Source organism: Falco naumanni, chromosome 11 (genome assembly GCF_017639655.2).
Source record: "Falco naumanni isolate bFalNau1 chromosome 11, bFalNau1.pat, whole genome shotgun sequence".
In the NCBI taxonomy this organism is placed as follows: domain Eukaryota; kingdom Metazoa; phylum Chordata; class Aves; order Falconiformes; family Falconidae; genus Falco; species Falco naumanni.
The window spans coordinates 31,217,027-31,237,071 of record NC_054064.1 but is presented as its reverse complement, the minus strand read 5'-3'; the positions used below and the strand labels follow the sequence as shown (position 1 = coordinate 31,237,071).

General features: G+C 48.1%; 1 protein-coding gene across 1 annotated transcript; it reads left to right on the top strand.

The window, feature by feature from the left end:
* The first annotated feature begins 2,635 nt into the window (after positions 1-2,635).
* LOC121095714 lies at positions 2,636-20,045 on the top strand. The gene is made up of 18 exons (XM_040610888.1): positions 2,636-3,169; positions 4,770-4,932; positions 5,604-5,744; positions 7,394-7,554; positions 8,341-8,517; positions 9,082-9,223; positions 9,393-9,580; positions 10,481-10,619; positions 11,085-11,260; positions 14,655-14,882; positions 15,438-15,600; positions 15,752-15,901; positions 16,449-16,609; positions 17,015-17,191; positions 17,454-17,583; positions 17,824-18,011; positions 18,518-18,656; positions 19,363-20,045. The coding sequence occupies exons 1-18, from the start codon at positions 2,945-2,947 to the stop codon at positions 19,536-19,538; spliced, it is 3,024 nt and encodes a 1,007-aa protein (XP_040466822.1). The 5' UTR covers positions 2,636-2,944; the 3' UTR covers positions 19,539-20,045.

The window sequence follows — 20,045 nt, the reverse complement described above, 5'->3', positions numbered from 1 at the left end:
CAGGATGGAGCCCGTCAGTTGATGTGACCTGAGCACACAGCTCCCCAGGTGGGTGGGGGTCTCACACCACCAAAGTGGTGGATGGAACTACAGCGGTGGATGAGCTGTTAGTTGCCTGAAAAAAGTGTTTGGGGGAAAAATTGTCTCCAGTCATTCTCATTTTGCATGTGATTTTTCCTACATATGTTTCTAATCATTAAGAAATTCTGTAGCTTAAATAACGCTCTGAAAGTACGGTAACTGTTGGACTACATTCTGTTGTAACCTTATTGAATTTCACTTCTCTGGAAAAAATAATGGGATACTATATCTTGAAAAACAAATGGTAATTGCATTTTTAACAGAATGTTTCTCTTTGTGTTTCAAAACCTTCTGCACACAGTTAGACATCTAGCCAGGGAAGAAGGTACAAAGCATATGGGCCAATTTCTGTCTGTTGGCTGTTCAAGATGCCTTAATATTCAAGCAGTGATGTGTGTGTGTCCATGCAATATGGCACTATTTGTCTGCATGGTATCCACGAGCTCAGGTGAGGCTGTCAAGAAGTTGAGCACTGGGGTCAGAAGAGGTATTCAAAGGGGAACTGGGGAAAGTGGCTTTACATCCTGCTCCTGATTAGATGTGTGGGCGTACATCCTTATATTAATTCACATTTTGGCTATTTGGACCACAGAAGACCAACTTTCCTGTGTTAGTGGTGCTGACCAGAGGCATGGGTTCATCTTTCAGGTGGCCAGGATCTTATAGCCGTCAGTCTTGTGAAGACTGCAGAAAAAGGGATTGTCCAACACCTTCGTACTGCCCACGCGCCGCAGCAATATGACTTCCTCCTCAGTGCTCTGGGGATTTGCACATCACCACGTGCTGAGAACTGATTTCATTAAAGCCTGGGACCCAAAATAGCATCGTCTCAATGCAGTTGGTAACATGCTGGTGTTATTGTCTACCGAGGTTAGGAGAGCCCTGGTAATACTGGAACGCTCTTCCCCAATTTTTAGTAAAGCTGGCGTGTTGAGAACTTTGTGAAGAGATGCATTTGGACATGGGAAGCTTCAAGGCAAAGTAACAGGCTTGAGGTTTCTGACTGACAAGACACATGTGAGTACATGCAAAATGTGCTCCTCCTGCTAAAAATAACATTTCTCCTGTCAACCACGATGCATCCGCCCCCACAACACCACCCAGAAGAACACATTAACACCTTGGCTTTGCACGTAGCCCGATTCACAGCAGCCACAAGTGGTAGAGGGATCTGCACTCTGTGTGCATGCTGACAAATCATATGGCATAGCGCAGAACAGAGGAGTGAAACTGGGCTAGCAGAAGTTGACGCCTTATCATCACAGTCCCTTTGAGCATGCTGTAGGCTGACACCTCCACCAACCGAGTCATCTCCCCGATGCCAGGATGAAGAGCACGAGCCCACTATCCTGATATAGCCTCTGGTAAGCAAGGCTCAGCTTGCCACACCAGGATGGGTGGAATAGGTGCGTTGACGTAGACAGGTACAGGAGCATCACGGGGGCATGGGCACAAGCAAAGCATGCCCGACCACTGCTGCTCACAGCTGTCCTACAGTGAGATGTAAAGTATACTTTATATACCAGTGATGTGAGATGTTCCTCCCATTACTGGTCACCACTTGGTGCCTAATACCATCCAGAAACCTGTAAATAATATTTTAAGCCAAGAAGCGTCAGGCTGCAGGTCAGTGTTGCCCTTAAAGAGGAGTCCTGCCATGGCTAAGGTGCGGGGCTGTCATACAGCCCGTGAGCTTCTGCTGGCACTGCAGTCACCCAGGTAATGAAAGACATGGTCAGCAAAGCTTTTAAAAGTGGGGAAAGACTAAGGAACGCCAACATTTTTTCCCAATTATTATTTCCTAGGAAAATTTGCTTTTTGCCCTGAAAAATTGAAGCTTTCTGAAAAATGTTGAAGGCAAAGATTTACTTTCCTTCTGAACTTCTCACCATAACTTCTAGGCAAATAATTTGAAAAATCATTATTGACAGCTTTGCTTTGGTATAAATTTAGATTGTTTGCAAAGTAAATCTCTTTTAAAAAGCACCAAACAAAACCAGAGGTGAAAACAAGTTATAGCTAAATATTGGCAGGTGACTAGAGGTTGAGTTGCGGTCACAGAGGTCACTGTCGGTCCACTGCAGTTTTACCCTGGGACAATGTGAAGCTTTACACAAAGAAGATTTTCGGAAAACCCAGGAGATTTAAATGCATAAGTTCCAATCTCTCCTTTACCTGCCAAATGCATGAGCCTATGTTCTCAGTCACAAAATTAAGCTTCTTTAATTCTTGTTCAAGTGGCTGGGCAAAGGGCTCCTGCAGTGCTTCCCTTGTCTGAACTTCACCTGATGGCTCTGGCAAAGCCTGGCAGGCTTTGGTGGGTGCAGAAGGCATCCAGCCCTTTGCAGATGGTGTTTAGCACTTAACAGGATCAGCCCCTTAGCGACATGTATGATGTCCATCACCTCAGATGCCTTACCGTTTCTTAAATTATGCAACGCCCACCATATGTAATTAGCCAAGTAAGCTGCTTTCACCTAACCTCAAACGTTTGTAATGCTTATAATCCCATCTAGGTGTCTGTATAAAGGAGCTCCTTGTTAAGGGCAGGAGGGAGGAATATTCTTCTGTAAGAAAATTAGGGAGTTGTCAGAGATGTAAAGCTAAAGGTTCGCAAGATTGCTTTTGTTTGGCCAAGTGTTTTGAGGTTTTGGGGTTGTTTTTGGAGATGCTGGTGTTTAAACTTAGTTATTCAGCAGGTGGTCTGGCAGTAGCTGTACGTGATAAAGGAGTTTGCTCATAGCAAGTCCTGTCCCCACTAGGCTATCAGCATCTTAGCTTGCTGTTTCCTTTCCAGTCCTTTCTTACTCCTGTTTTTGCAAATATTACAGCAGCTTCAGCTTCCTTCCTGGGATGAAAATCCATGAGTTCATCAGCCAAGATGGAGCTTCAGTTTTGGCCTGATTTGGTTTCTCTCTTGACAAAGCTGAATGGTTGGACACTCTTGGTGGTTCTGGTCATGTTCCTTTTGATTATTGACTTTGTGAAAAAGAGACGACCCCGGAATTTCCCTCCAGGGCCACAGGTCTTTCCTCTTGTGGGAACCCTTGTGGACTTAAAGCAGCCCCTCCACCTCGCACTGCAGAAGGTAAGAGCTCCATGGACTTTTCTCCTGCTAACAGTATTTTAACTCTTCAGTGACTTTTGTCACCAAACCTGTGAAGCAAGGGTAGCCTCTGAAGAACTAGCTAAATAGTAACCACATGTGGTAGATGAACTTCCTGGGTTTTATCTCTTACTATCTTCTCCTCTTCCATGGGTGTAGGAAGGTCCAATGGGAAAGAAACCCATAATGGAGGAACACCAACACGTTCCTCCTCTTCCTTCCCATCTGACTGTGGCCATTTTCTTCTGGAGCCCAGAAAGGGTGCAGAGGGGCTGGACCAGGCTGGGGGATGGATGGCAAGTGCTGTGTGGGAAAGGGACTGTTTGGACAGTGAAGATCACCTCTGGAAATCGTCTTGTCATTGTCTTTGCTCAGAGGCCAACAATTTGCCCCATTACATCTGAAAGTTAACATGAGTTAATGATCCCTGTGGCTTCTTCTGTGTTGCAGAAAGAGGCAGTGATTGCTCTGGAAAGGTTTCCAGAGCTTTGACTCCCACCAAAGCCAACAGAAGAGGGTTATTCTATGTGTGCTGAGTATGCTTCTCTGAAAAAGTGGAAGGAAAGGTTCTGACTTGGTTGCAAATATCCTTTCTGGTGATTATTTATCTCTTGCTTTTACTTAGCACGCTGATGCCAGTCTATGTACCCCGGGTTTTCACAGGCCACTATCACAGGTGTCCCCTAGGGGAACCCTCGGTGAAGGCTGAGGCAGTGTGCTAAGGATGTTTTGTCCATACGCACAAGTATTATTAACAAAATTAATCATGTTCATTTATACACACACTGACTGAGACACCCATTTGGCCCCAGACTGGTTTCACAAGTCTCTACAGCAGTTCAGGGTGATGTCCTTTCCTGTAGACTCACACTAAGAAGAGGATGGCCTGAGCTCCTTGGCAGAGTGTGGCCTGAGAGACAACATGATCACCCTTTGCTCTTAGACATCAGGGAGCTGAACACTGCACAGAAGACACTAATGGTAGCCAAGTCTGTGCAAGGTAGATAGCTGTAATTTGGCCATAAATGCATTCAGGCTTAAAATTAGAAGTAGGTTTCTAGGCATTTGCAGGTGTAGCCACTTTCTAAATGAGACAGCTGGAGCAAGAAACCACACTGCTTTAGACAAAAAAGTTGATGAAAGGAATTGCCCTCAGCAGCAAGAGCCTGGGTATGGTGACCCAGGTGGTGCCTTCGCCTCCTACCCTGTCTGTGAGGAAGAGGGACGGAGCAGATGCCCGTCAGTTACAAAGCAACTAATGTCCTTGTTACAATCCTTGTTGCAAGTTAAATTGATGCAACTGCCTGGTGAAACCCAGGTCATACCTGCTAACAAATACAAGCAAACTATCTCTCCCACACTACAGCTCTCCAGGATTTTTTTATGCCGTCTCCAGCCTTCGTGGAATAGTTCAGATCGGATGGGACCTGTGGACTTGGGTTTGGGTTTTTCTTAAGTCCACTTCCTCCAAACGGGACTAAATTAGAAGTTATTTGAATTCATAGGTAATTCAGGTATTGTCTAGGTCAGCTTTGAAAGTTTCCTTCTTCTTGCTCTCAGAGGGTGATGAACTCTCTTTCAGCTTACCGGTCGGTACGGGAACATCTTCAGCGTGCAGTTTGGAAGTCTGACGTTTGTGGTAGTCAGCGGGTACCAGATGGTGAGAGAAGCTCTTGTCCACCAGGCTGAAATATTTGCAGATCGGCCAAATATTCCACTCCTCCAAGAAATATTTAGAGGCTTTGGTAAGCACAGCTACCAGGATTTTGGTACAAAATATTAATCTCTTTACAATGATAAGAATTAGAGTGAAAGAAACAGTTTGAATTCAACTCTTGCTAACTTCACCCATGAAGGTGAAGTTAGGTTGCACAGAGTAAGGCAAGAACTTAATTCAGTCTAATGATCTCACAGGTGTACGTTTTAATCTCCTGGGATTTTGGGATGGTGATGGAATCAAAGTCAGGTCTTGATGAAAGAGGAGAAATAAATGCAAGCTGCCCAGAGATCAATAGGCTTGTGGAGTTTTCTCCTTGGTTTTAATTTCTCCTTTACTTTTTTCCCCTCAGTCGCATGTAGCTCCAGAGACGGGGTATGGTGCTCCTGCCTGCAGCTCTGCCAACAGTGTGATAGTACTTATAGTATTTTGGCTTACACCTTTTTTTCCCACGCAAAGTGACAAAGTAACAGATTAAAGCAAATCCATAAAGCTAGATCTTTAGCATAAGCCAATTACTCTTGAATTTTAATTCCCAGGCAAAACTATAGTTTTTTCCAGGTCTGTGGGGTTCGTTTGCTTTGGGGGGGGGGGGTGGGGTGGTGGGGTGGTGGTTTCAAGATGAATGGCCATTGCTGAATCCTATTGCTCATGTGTGACCCAGAGCAAGGTTTGTTTGCTTGTGTTTTCTACCTGCAGGGCTCATATCATCCAATGGGCATATATGGAGGCAGCAGAGAAAGTTTGCTTTAGCAACACTGAAGAGCATTTCTGTAAGTTTTGAGGAAAAAGTGCAAGAGGAGAGCCGGTACCTCGTGGAGACGATTGAGGAGGAGAAAGGTGGGTGGTTAAGGTACAGCCCTGCGCCCCAAGCTTCCAGCTAAATGAACAACAAGATGTAAAACTCTTAGTCTGACGAAGCTCCTAACACACAAAACATTTCTTCTGTTGTTCAAATCTCTACCTTATGCTTCCAGACTGTGTCTTTTACCACTATTGTAGACCTCAGGCCTCCCATTTTAGTTCTTCCTTACTAACATTAAGCAAACATATACTAGGTGTTTATTAAAACTTGCATGTTTATATGGCTAAGAAAGTCTCTCCCATATTCCGCAAAGGAATAAATGCAGCTCTCCTGCTATCAGGCATGTATGCTCAGAGGCTTAGTTAACCTCTGCTTGTCCTTGGTTTTGCAAAGTATTTTAAAACTTGTTTAGTCAGGCTTTCCTTTTGTATCATGCACAGATGAAGCGTGTGCCTTGCTTTTTTATGGTCCAGCTTTTAACAACTGCCAGAGGGATATTAGTAAGAATAATTTGTATGTTGGTACATGGGTGATGTTGCACTTCAGCTTTAAATAGAAGCAGATGGGGTTTAGCTAATTCTATGGAGCTATATATAGTAAACAAGAAAGATCTAAATAGGAATTGCGAAATTATATACTGAACTTGCTCCATTTTAATTGCTGTTGCACTGAAGAGGCCAAATACTTCATGTTGCCAATTGATTATAGTCCCTTATAGTCCTAATCAATAAACTAATTAAGCCACTGGTTTGGGCCTTTCTTCCCATTAGTAATGACAAATAGCGATCATGTCCATCACTCTAATATCTGAGAACGAGCCCAGTTTAATTACTTTCTTGAAGAGTGGAGAGATTAGCAGTCCTGTGCAGAGTGCCTTGCATTTCAAAGTGATGCTCCCCAGCGTACTGACAGCAGCTCAGGGCTGGACTGAATTCCTCACCGATACTAGTCTCTCATATCATGGCAAGTAGCTCTCCAGGCTGCCTAAATGTGCCCTAGGAGGTGATGGTCTCAGCTCGATAGCTCTTCCAAGGAATGCAGATGTGGTGAATGTCATACCACACTTTGCTCGTACTGGAGCTGATGTGCATCATGTCTATGAGCCATATGAGCTATTGCTGGGTTTTACAGGTGGGTGCAGAGACCTGCAATCCTCTTCTTCTCCCCTCTCTCCTCCATCTCACTTGATTTCTTTTTGGTGGACATTTAATGGCCAGTGCGGTGGCATTTTTGCAGTGTGGCTAGTCCTAGCTCCTTGCCCTGGGCTGAGCTTCGAGGGACCCTCTCCTGGTGTTTAAAATTGGCACCAAAAAACATGTTGTAGCATGCAAACCTCAGCCATAGCGTGGCAGGCTCCTGGTTGTTTTCCCTGGAAAGCAGTTCAAGCTCTACTTCGGCAGCTCTGTGCTAGCATCGGTGTGTGCCAGCAGCTTGGGCTGCAGACAGGAGGGGATGTCCTGGGAGAAAGGATGTCATAGCCCACAATGCCCAACCTCCCATGGGATGCTGGAGGTGATGGGGGTGGTGAGGACTCCAGGATGCAGGGCGAAGCCTTAACATCACCATGGATGAAAAGTAGGTGAGGTCTCACCCCAACTTCACAACTTGACCTGGTAGAGAATGTGGTTTTGACTGAGATTTTTAAAGAAAAAAAAAGCAAGCTTTTTCATTTTGTTCCCTCCAGGACAACCATTTGACCCTCATTACAAAATTAATAGCGCTGTTTCGAACATCATCTGTTCCATAACTTTTGGGAACCGCTTTGACTACCATGACAACCGTTTTCAGGAATTACTGCACTCGCTGGCTGAAACGCTGCTGCTCATTGGAAGTTTCTGGGGCCAGGTAAAACCGGCTGGATGCTTTTCTAGCTTCAGCTGCATGTAAGTGCCCAGAAACCAGAGTTTCTAAGGCACTGACATAATCTGCTTCTCACTGTAGAAAAGAGTCATGTTATAAGGGAAATGACCACAAGTATTGTTTTACATTACACTGGGTTTCTACACAAAATCCATCAGGAAGGCAAGGAAGAAAGTTTAAATTACTAAGGTACATGGAGAAAAGAACACTACAGGATTGTAAAACCAACCTTAAGTCTGACATAACCAAAGAACAATAGAAAAAGCTTACAAATATCTATGTTTCTACAAAAAGAAGAGCCAATTAGTAGCATGATCTGTGAAAATTCCTATCTTATCTCCCATCCCTTTCCCAACCAGTTTCTCAAATAACTTTTTTTTATTACAAAACTGCCTGTGAGTCCAGGTGAAACTAGGTGGATTTGGGGACCACATACCATGGGTCAGGTCTGATCTCTGTCCCCTCCATGGACCCAGCACTAAGGGGCTCCTCTGGGTCCACACTGACTTTGACTCCAGTGGCTATCTCACATTAGGTGACAGCTTTGGCCACCCAATATGAGAGAACTTTATCAGCAGAAAACATCTGGCCGATTCTTATCTTGTTGGTACTTGTTTACATCTGTGTAACTAAATTGACCTTTGTAGCAAAACTACTATATTTTTCCCTGGCAGCAAGTGGAACTAATAAATTGTACTATCATCCCAGCTATGATACCGGCCCATTTTTAACTCAAGAAATGTTCTTTTGCTCTTTTTGGTTTCTCACCAGCTGTATAATGCTTTTCCTTTGGTCATGCGATGGCTGCCAGGACCCTTTAGGAAAATCTTCAGGCACTGGGAGAAACTTCAATATTTTGTGAAAGGAGTGATCACAAAGCACAAGGAGGATTTGGACCAGTCCGAGGCAGGGGATTATATTGACTGTTACCTGAAGGAAATAGAAAAGGTAAGAGGGAAATACCTAAAGCCACCTAAACCTTAACCCACAAAATCAGCAGATGAGACTCAAGGCTGCTTTGGCAGAGGAGCTCATGCCTCCTGCGTTGTCTGCTCCTCCCTACCTCTTCCACTTCAAACTTTTTAGCAACAGCAGGAGGCTGTTCACTTTGCAAACACACAGATTTTTTGGTGGGTTTTTTTTTTTTTTCATTTGAAAGTATTTACACTTTGCCTCCTTCCATCTTTCATTCTGTCACACGGCGTAGGAGGACTCTCACGGAACATGTTCACGTTTCTGAGAGCTTGGAGGCCTGTGCTTGCTGTTGTGAAACTTCACATTTAAAAATGCTACCTGCTTTCAAGAGTCACCTTAGTGCAAACAGGATAGCTTTCAGAGCAGTCCGTAGGGCTTGAAATTCAGCAAAAGTGAGGGGTAGAAGTTTCCATGTCCAGGGGTTGTGGATAATAAACTAGCAGAAGGACCTGATTTATGTACAGGTGGTTTTAGTTTGGGTTTTTGAAAGCATCCTCTCCTTAATAGAAGTTTTCATCCCCATTTTTTTTCCCCAAGTTTAAGGACGACACCAGCTCATATTTCCATGAGGAAAACCTGCTGTGCTCCACCCTGGACCTCTTCTTAACTGGAACTGAGACAACGGCGACTGCCATCCGCTGGGCTCTGCTCTACATGGCCGTGTACCCCCACATTCAGGGTAGGGCCACCAATGGGTCCTTCATTTAGCCCAAAACTAGTTAAGTGAAACTCAGAAAAGAGTTATTTCCAGCTCTACCACATGTTGGACATCCCTGTGCCCCACGTTTCTTATCCGGAACCTTCTGAACACATTTTTTTTTTTTTTTTTTTTTTTTTACTTTTTGTAGAGAAAGTGCAGCTTGAAATCGACACAGTGATCGGCCAGTCCCGCCAGCCCATGATGGCTGACAAGGAGAACATGCCGTACACCAGCGCGGTGCTGAGCGAGGTCCTGCGGGTGGGCAATGTTGTGCCGCTGGGGGTGCCCAGGATGTCCACCAGCGACACTACCCTGGCCGGCTTCCACCTGCCCAAAGTACATGGACACCACCAGCCTCCCCCTCATCCCACCATCCCACCCAAAGCATGGTCTGCATGGCCCAAGTCCCAAATTTCACCAGGAGGGGAACCAGCCAGCAGGATCTTATGGAGATATCACAGCTATATAGAAAATACAGGCTCTCCTGTAGTGCTGTTATGGGTCTCACCTACTTGTGGAGGAGGATTGTGAGATCCTATGGTGCTGGTCATAATTTTCAATTTTAAGAGGTTTATCCCTTAAATTAACCCACCACACATAATGGGAATAGAAGGCCAAGAAAAAAAGGAATGCAAAGAGTCTGGGTTTGTTAATTCCACAGAGTATTAAGAAGTAACACTTGATAAAAGCCAGGTAACAGGGATTGATGTATACACGCCATTCTGCAATTATGAAAGCAAATACAGGATTTAGATATAAGTAGTGTCTTCCATGTATATGACTGGTTGAGTCAAGGAAAATTAAAAATAAAAAATCTAGGTGTTTTGCTCCACACTGACTAGAATATTTCTTTTTCTGATAAAGGATGTGGAGATAAACCAGGTCGGGTTTAAAAAGCAAAATGTGATGAAGTGAATCGATTGAAAATTATTTGGTTAAATTGCTTCAAATTCCTATGGGAACACAGTGTTACCAATTTAAAGTTGGTGTATGTTAACATCACCGGTGACAGCAGCACAAGGTACAGATCAACATTATGGTGATATATAAAACACACAGAAGTGAACAATTCTGCAGGCTTTCACTCTCGTTTAATTACATAGCTCAGAAAAAAACATTTTGCCCTTAAAAAATGTAGTTTACGTTGTGTGTGGAACGGAGCTAATAATAAACTAGTCTGACAACACGTCGGCTCTTCTCCATCACATAACGGCCCGTTTTCTCCACCTCTTGCAGGGCACCACCCTGATGACCAGCCTGACCTCGATAATGTTCGACAAAAACGTGTGGGAGACTCCAGACACCTTTAATCCTGAACATTTCCTGGAAAACGGCCAGTACAGGAGGCGGGAGGCTTTTCTGCCCTTCTCTGCAGGTAGAATGATGGATGGGAAGGTGGTTTTCCTTTTTGCAATGCTTTTTTTTTTTTCCCCCAAGACACCCCCTCTGGAGTAGGAGGTACTGCTCCTTGCCCAGCTTCCAGCCCATCCCCAGAGTGAAAATCCCAGTGGCAGTTAATACTGACTGCTGGGAGCGGGAGGGAAATCAATTTGTCACCGCAGGATGAAAAAGTGACGCTTTTTTCCTCTTGTGCAAGCTGTGTAAATGGTGGGGTTTTTTTTCGCCGAGTTTTCCCCTCTTCGTCTATCGGCACAGCCACCGCAGTTTGCTCAGCAGTAAACTTCTGGGGAAGGTTTCTGCAGAATGTGTGGGTGAACATTGCCACCTAACCTTTCGAGGAAGAAAAGCTCCCGCAGCCTGTGCAAGGCGGCGCGTGCAGGAGCCCCAGAGGTGGCTGACGCTCGCCCGGGACTCGGTGAGGTTTTTACTCCTTTTCCAGGCAAGCGGGCCTGTCCCGGGGAGCAGCTTGCCAGGACCGAGCTCTTCATCTTCTTCACAGCCCTCCTGCAGAAGTTCACCTTCCAGGCGCCGGCGGCTGCCACGCTGACCTTCGCCTTCACGCTCAGCCTCACGCGCTGCCCCAAGCCCTTCCAGATCTGCGCGCTGCCTCGTGACTGAAGGCCGGCGTGGGGCTGCCCCCCAACCCCCTGCTTCAGCCCTCCGCAAGCCAGAAAGTGTCCCTTCGGCCACCCGCCCCGCGGAGTTCGGGCTGAAATGGTGAACTATGGGCATCTCGTACCCACCAACAGGCGGGTGGCCACGGGAAGGGCAGAGGGCCACATCTTGCACACTGCAGCAAGGGCAACCCTTGTGGCTCTTCCCTTCACCTCCTGCCTCCTCCCCTCTATCAGTTCAACAAAATGCATGAATTTAAAAGCTTTATTACTTAATCTCCACTGTCCGCAACCCCCAGGGAGGTGTTTGCCAGCTGTAAAAGCATGGGAACATGTTGGGTCCGTGTTGGCTCTTCCATAGGGGATATATCCACCACCCAGAGACCATTTAGCAACCCCTAAATCCGAGCGCTGCAGCACCCCAAATGACCATGGGCTGTGTTCCAAGGTGTCCATGGTCAGTGAGGGCAGCTGGCTTTGGATGTACAAGCTCTGGGTTCACGCCTTAGCACCAATTTGGACTTCCAGGTGGCCTATCCTGAGGCTCAGGTGGGCTTGGGCTCAGTGTGCTGTATGCCCCCTGCACCATCACTTTGGTGCTTTGTGGTGGAAATATCTGAGCTGAGATGTTTGCAGCAGCAGCGCGTATTTTTTTTCTCTCATAAGGATATTGAAATTTTAATTAGGAGGCTACAGGGTGCCAGAAGCAGCTTCCACCAAAGGCCAACCCAAGCAGGATGGCACAAGGAACTGTGCTTCCAGTAGGTCTTGAACGCCTACAAAAACAGTATTGCAATTGTGGAAGCAGGAAAGGCTTATGCAAATAAGGTTTGTGCTAGTAAAATACAAAGTGGGAAAGAAAAGTTGCAAAAAAATAGTTGTGTGGTGTTGCTCAGGAGTGGTTAAACAGAAGCCCAGCAGCATGAGAAGTAGCAGTGTCAGAAGGGCCGTGCCCACGCCAGCTCACTGATGGCTGAGGAAGGAAATGTGGGCACGGAGGCTTTGCGGGGGGAAGGCAGGAGATCTCCACGTACCTTCCGTCCCTGGCAAAGGTTTATGGCCACGCACGGTGTGGGGCTGAGGAGGTGGCTCAGGGGTATGGCACCCTCTGTGGTGGAGACACTGTTTAGCCCATGCTGGGGTCTCTCTGGAAAAGAGTTAGTTAAATATGCAACTTGTGGAGAAGTTTTCCATTTATGTGACCAAGCACTAACGCTTAAAAATGTTTTTTCCTGTGTGCTTTTGTTTAGAATATAGCCACAGCAAAGATTTATTCCCCACCCCCCTTTTTTTTTTTCTTCCCACCTTTCACAAGTGACTTTTTTATGGGCACCTACGTAGGGCACCGAATAGTTAACAGGAAAAGAGGATTAAATCAAGTTTCATTTCCACTGGCTTTAGCCTCCATCTCCGCAATAACCGCCTTTGCTGCCTTGCAAAGCAATCACTGTGCAGTGGCAGATTTATGCCACATGGGAGAGTCCTTTGCACATCACATCCCTGCCACGCCGGGCACCCCGGGATTTTGTCAATGAGCTGTCCTTCTAACTGATCGCTTTAATCCTATTGCAGTTTTAATTAATGTTTCGCAGTTACAGGCTCCCGTGGTGGTTTGTGGGTTTTTTTCTTTCTTTCTAAAAGAGAAAACATAAAAGATCTGTGGACTTTTTTTTTCACCTATGAAGTTTTCAAAGCCATTCAGGACTAGCAGTGGTTTCTCTCCATTTTTTTTATTCGCTTTGGTGTAGGTCTGATCTCTGGGATGTGGCTGCAGCTTGTATTATTTGCACTGGCTTAGCAAACAAGTGTTGAACTCTTCCCTCTTCCATTTCAAACTTGCCTTTCTCTGTTACTTTAGGGTTTCCTTCCCCATTCATGGAGAGAATAAGAGATTGAAGTTGTCTTCTTTTTCTTTTTCTTTTTTTTAAATCCATTGAAGGGGGAAAAAAATTTAAATGTAATGATCCCAAATCATAAAGGCAGGAGGCATGAACATGGAGGTTTTTTGAGTAGAACATCTCATGTGAATGAGGGGGAAACTCCTGCCTTTCCACAGGGCTCATGCCTAAGTGCACTTAAAAGCCAGAGGTAAAAAGAGAGCTTCTCCTGAAAAACAGCTTCATCCCCTTTATGTTGCAGAATAAAACAATGATTTAACTTCTCAAGTTTCTCAAACGTAAAGGCTTTGCCCTCACGTGTATGGCATCGCTCTGGCGGTGCTGCTGCATCTCTGTGCTTTGTCTTCAGCACCGGACAACCCCATCAGCCACAGCCAATGTCCCCAAAAGAGAGAAAACGAACCCAAATCACCCCCCGGGGCACGAGGAGGCAGCTGACAGCCACAGCAGAGCCACACGGTGTGATGGCAAACTGCTGGTGCAAACGCCCTCGCTTCTTCTGCAATAAAGCACAGCACACAGCTCCACGTCCACTGTGGTGTACGTGCCCGGCCAGCCGCCTGCCTCGGAGCCACTCCCAGGTGGGAAGATGGTTACAGGTCCCACCAAAGGGCACAGCCGGCTCAGCCGGGCACCTGCTGTGGCTTTTCAGCACCTGCCCCGGGTTTGTCAGGCTTTGGGCATGGCTTTGGCATGGGCTGCACGCTCGACAGCCACAGCGGGTGGGAAGGGATGGCGGGAGGGCCTGGGGCAAGGCCGGCTCCCGGCCGGAGCAGGGTGCTCTGCTTGCACACATCCAGCCGAGATGAGAAAATGATGGTGCTTAGAAACCGCTGCAGATCCTGGACGGCTTCCAGCCCACATCACCCTGACACACTGAAACCTCAACCCAGTGAGTCAGATGGTTTGCGAAAGGTTTGTGCAACCTTATCTCGGATGGCCCTGCTGACCTGGGGCTTGGTCTGGGACTCTTCATATCACCGAACGAGCTTCCGCAAACTCGGAAAGCGTGAGGAGCTCGGAGCGGCGGGAGCCTCCCCGGCACTGTGAAGCCGACGCTGGGACACGGCACGGTGAGGGCACCACGGGGAAGAGAAAGCGGGACTCACGTCAAGCCACGGGCTCATGGGGACAGCATGGCGCGGCTGCCAGAAGGTTTTAATCCTGGGCCCGCAAAGCTCCTTTCTGTCCTTTAGGCAAGGACGTGGATCACTGGGGTTTTGTAAAGCAGCGGTGGGAGGCGGGAGGGGAAAGAGGGAGCTGGGGGTGTTATGGTTTGTGTTCAGGGTTTTTTAAATGGGATCAGAGGAAATGCTTGAGTTTAATCAAACAGTCCTTGCTGAAACATGGGAAAGTGGGAGTTCAAATGTGGTCTCCAGGCCAGGTCAGCAAAAGCTGCTTGATGCTGTCTTGTGTTTGTGCCCCCAGCACCTTGCCCATCTCCCCCCATCCCTAGGGGGTTTGGTGGCATCCCTTGAGCTCAGCCTGCCCTGACCTGCCACGAGACACATCCCTGTGGAGCTCCATCATCCACCCATGCTGTGCTTCCTCTGGGAGAGCATCTCCTTCCAGATGCTCCTTGTCTTCCTCACTGTCTTCCTGCTGGTCACCAGCTACGTGAAGCAGAGGCAGCCAAAGAACTTCCCTCCCAGCCCCTTCTCCCTCCCCCTCATCGGGCACATGTACCTGTTGGACTTCAACAACCCCCAGGCCACAGTGCAGAAGGTACAGGGGTGGTGGGCACCGTGGGGAAGGGGGCGGAGGGGGTTGCGGTTACACCACCTTTGCAGCATGGGGAAGGGATTAATCCCAAGCCCATGGCCCATGGGGACCTAGAGGCGGGAGGTTCTCCCTTGGTCAGCAGGAACATCATGAAGTTTGCCTGGGTAGGAGGAGGGGGACAAAGGTGGAGCGACCTTTTTGGACAAAGGGCACAACATGATACCATGCACACGGTGGCAGCTGTAGGAGCCCCATAGGCCTGGCCAGGGACTGGAAGGGTGTTTGGGAAGGGCATGAAAAACACAGGACTGAAAAATCAAACCTGGACAGTTTTACTTGGATTATGGCCAGTTAACACCAACTCCTGATTAGTGATTTGGGAAAAGAGGAAAGAAAAAAGACTGAGTCAAGCAGACACTTGTGCAAACACCCTGTCTCCCCTCCTGCTCTCAGCTTCCCTTATTTTCATCTGTGTCCCTTGCCAGGGCTGTCCCTGTCCCGACAGACACATGCATTGCAAATAAAAGCCCTTTTATTTATTTTGGCCCCCCCTCCCAGCTTTCTGAAAAACTTGGGGACATCTTCAAGCTGCAGATGGGCACCACATCGTTTGTGTTCGTAAATGGGCTGCGGATGGTTAAGGAAGCTCTAGTAAACCAAGGGGAAAACTTCATCAATCGCCCTGAAATTCCTGTTGACAAGGAGATCTTCAGCAAGTTAGGTGAGTTATCCCTCAGGACACGTATCTCAGCTGTAAGGTCAAAGTGTTGACCCTGCAGAGGTCCAAGACAGCTGGAGATAAGACAGAGCCCTGGAGCTCTCTGCCCTCGGTGGAGGGCCCTGCCTTGGCTCACAGTGGCGTGTTCCTGCAGGACTGGTCTCCTCCAATGGGCACTTGTGGAAGCAGCAGAGGAGGTTCACCTTGACCACCCTCCGAAACTTAGGCTTGGGGAAAAGGAGCCTGGAGGAGCGCATCCAGGAGGAGTGCCAATACCTCGTGGATGTGTTTGGGGACGAGCAAGGTGAGTGCTATGACCCTCATAAGCTGTGCTGAAGACAGGAACCGGTATGGCCCACTATAATTTCACCCATGATTCACTGCATGCTGGAAATATACCTCACCCTGCAAGCAATGCTAGCACCCTGCCGGCATCCCAGCTCACTTTTACAGGCATTCTGCCTCCTAACTGACTGGTGAATGCAGCCAGGTAACACCCAAAGCGTTAGTCATAGCCCACCCTCAGCCTACTGCTCTCTCGCAGATCTCTGGAAAGTCCTGTGCGTGTGTAAATCCCAATGTTTCCAATGAATTCAAATGACGTCCACCCTTCTGCAGCTCTTGCCTTCCAAAGTAAACAAACATCTCCGTAGTCTGATTGTCAGGGTGTTTGCCAGACTTGGCCAGCTCATGGGGGTGCCCAGGTGTCCCGGGAGAGCAGTGACACAGGAGGGTGCCCATCAGGGCCGCTCATTGCACTTGTATTTGTTGAATATTTTATCTCTGACAACTGTTTCCTACTTTTCTGTGAAGACTGGAAGAGAATTGATCATTCCCCTTTCCTTCTCCAGGAAAGCCCTTCAACCCCCACATTAAAATCAGTAACGCCGTTTCAAACATCATCTGCTCCATCACCTTTGGCAATCGGTTTGACTACCAGGATAAGGACTTCCAAAAACTGCTGAAGCTCATTGACGAGACAACTAGCCTCCACGCGACCATCATGAGCCAGGTACACCCTCCTGCCACCAACACGGATGCTGTGCAGTTTTGCAGGGCCATAGTTTCTTCGCTGTAGTCAGCCTCAAAACTCGTAGTGTTTTCATCAGCAAACGTCGTCATCATTCCCTATTCCTTCACAGAGGTTAGATTTGCCTGTAATTTCTTCCCGCCTATTTTCAAGCTGGGCAATGGTCATATTGCTCTCCCTCACCCCACGCCACCTTTCCTGCCCATCGTGCCCACCGTAACATCGGGTAATACACGAGTCACTCCGTAACAGGAATATCAACCCCTTGTAATGGTCTCCTGGAGCTGAGCTATTTCCACAACTCCAGCAATTCAGTGGCATTGCAGGCTCCTTCAGTTTTGATAACAGTCCTGTATTCCACTCACCCTTCTTCTTTTGTGTCCAAAGCTGTACAACTCTTTCCCGTCTATAATAAAGTTCTTCCCTGGGTCCCATCAAACCATTCGTAAAAACTGGAGGTTGTTGAAAAGTTTCGTGAAAGAGAAGATCAACAAACACAAGGAGGACTGTAACCTCTCAGAGAACTATGACTTCATCAGCAGCTACCTGCAGGAGATAGCCAAGGTCAGCAATGTGGAGCAAACCCTTCCGCAGCGGGGCTTAGAACTCAGGAGGGATGAGAAATGAGCCTGAATTCCCCATCGGAGCTGCCTGTGTAGCCATTTAGGAGCTTAGGACGGACATCGGGCCCAGAGCACCTGTTAGTGGGATGGAGGCACGGGGGGGGGCAGCAGCGTCTGCCAAAATCCTTGGGGTTGACGTGGACTAAGCCAGTGTCAGGGCAGCCCTTGCTGTTCACATGGTACTAACACACCTTTTTGTGAAGGGCAACGACATCTTCCAGGAGGAAAACCTCGTGGCATGTGCAACCGACCTGCTGTTTGCTGGGACCGAGACCACGTCCACAACCATCCGCTGGGCTCTGCTGTATATGGCCATGTATCCAGAAATTCAAGGTACAGTTAGAGAAAAGGTGGTTTTCCCTGCTTTTAGCCCTCACAGCTTCATGGGAGCATCTTTTTTTTTGAGAGAGAAAAATGGGGAATCCCCCTACACCCACACAAAAGAGGTGCACAAACAGTAGCAGGTGTCCCAGGTCGGTCCTTGGGGGCCCCTCACAGCAACCCCCTTGTGCTGTTCCAAGGGTGCTGTTTTTTTTTCGTGAACCTTGGCTGATCCCTGCTGTTTCCCACCAGCCCGTGTGCAAACAGAGATTGACACGGTCATTGGGCAGCTGCGGCAGCCAGCCCTGGAGGACAGGAACAACATGCCCTACACCAACGCCGTCATCCACGAAGTGCAGAGGAAAGGCAACATCGTCCCTTTCAACGTGCCAAGAGAGGTGGTGAAGGACACGGTCTTGGATGGCTTCCACATACCAAAGGTAACCTCACTCCTGAGCACTGAGACTTGAGCAAGGGCCTCCCAGTTCCACAGGCAGGATCCGCCAGACCAGCTCGCTCCTGTGGAGGCAGGAGGGGCAGAGCTACAGCCTTTCTGCCCTGGCCAGAGTTCAGTCCTAGCGAACACGTATTTTTGCCATCCAAACGTTCTCCAGCATGTTGAATGGTGCAAAGCACTGCAGGGTGACACACCTCCACACCCCCTATCGAGGCACAGATCCCATCTCACTTAGCTTTTACAGGAACTTTGGCCCAAGATTACAGCAGATAAAAATTATGCTGGTGAGGGAGAAGTGTGGGTGTATAATAATGCACCTCTGAACAGGCAAGAAGTAGAAAACACTGCCTGTGCGGGGGGTGATGGACAAATAATTGCAGCAGAATTTGACTGTGGATGTTCTTCACGAAGAGGAGACTGGAAGATAAAAATGTCCTTCCTGCTGTCAGTGACAGAGAAAGTGTGATTTATTTCTTTTTCACCTACTAGGGCACCCTTTTGCTCACAAATTTAACCTCCGTGATGTTTGACAAGAATGAATGGGAAACTCCCGACACTTTTAACCCCGGGCATTTCCTGAAGGATGGTCAGTTCTGGAAGAGAGAGTCTTTTATGCCATTTTCTATAGGTAAGATTTGCTGGACCATGGTGCTTCTGTGCTGAGGCACTGGGATGGGGCTCCCAACTGCATGGTGGAGACACAGAGGAAAATAGCGATGGAAAGGGCAGGTGTTGGCTGCTCCCTGGAAGAAGCCACTCCAGCAGTGCTCAAGTGGCCACCCCAAAGCACCTCACCTGTGCTCTGAGCCCTTTCTCATCTCTCTTCACATGTACAGAAGAGAGATGAGGATGAATAAGAGACCCTAAAAATGGCAGAGACCCTAGAAACACCTTCACCAAGGGAAAAGCATCGCTCTGTGCTCCTGCTTCCACGTGGCTGAGTTCACCAAGGGCTTCACTGTTGCCACCACAGGGTACCCCAGCCAACAGCTTCCCCGGGGAGACTGCTTTTAGCACCCCTGCTTCCCATACCAGCCTCACACACCACCCCTGGTAGCTCTTTGGTGCAGCTCAAACAAACCACCGCTCCCAGCACGGGCACGGCCAGACTGTGCACGTCAGCACAGCTCACCGGAGCACGTGCCCCCCGGGGGCAGCCCGTGCTGTAAAGCCCCTGGCGTTATCAGAGCTCAGTTTGGGCTGCAAAACTCACCCTGGGAAGGGGGTGACACAGCTGGACCACGGTCCTACGGGAAGGCAGGGGCTCTCTCAGCAGTGAAAGTAGCTGGGCAGCTGGCGCAGGCTGAGGATGCCATGGGTGGCTGTCTCCACAGGGAAGCGTGCCTGCCTGGGCGAGTCGCTGGCCCGCTCTGAGCTCTTCCTCTTCTTCACGGCTCTGCTCCAGAAATTCACCTTCCAGGCGCCCCCGGACACCACGCTCACCCTCCAGTTCAAGCTAGGCATCACGCTGGCCCCACAGCCCTACGAGATCTGTGCCGTGCCGCGGTAGGGAAGCCTGGGCCACCATCCTCGCAGGGAAAAATTCTTTGGGAAGGATGCTGAGAAGGAGCCCTCGGTGGCTCCCCTGGGCAGTGGTAACAACCGCCTGGCTCCAGGGAGAGGCTGGGTAGTTTCTTTTAAAGCAATTGCAAAATAATTTCTTTTCCAAGCAGACCTTGCACTCTGTATCACACGAGAAAGGCGATCAGCCTGGGATCTCCCAGGGCACTTTTAGGCTTGCCATATGGCACTGCAAATGAATGTGGGGCTTGGGGCTTTCCTAATTTTATGATGGATGGCCATGCTTCACCATGGCAAGAGAATGAGCAAGACTTTAGGGACTGCTGTGTTCAGGCTGTGGCTGTGTACTGTGGAAGAGCAGTACCAGCCTGTGTTTTATCACATCGATACAACATTTTTTGGTTTTGTTATCCTTGGCACGTAATTGGGTAAAAAAAAACCCAAAGTTGCTCTATAATATCTCTTTCTCCTGCATCAATAAACGCTTACCAAAACA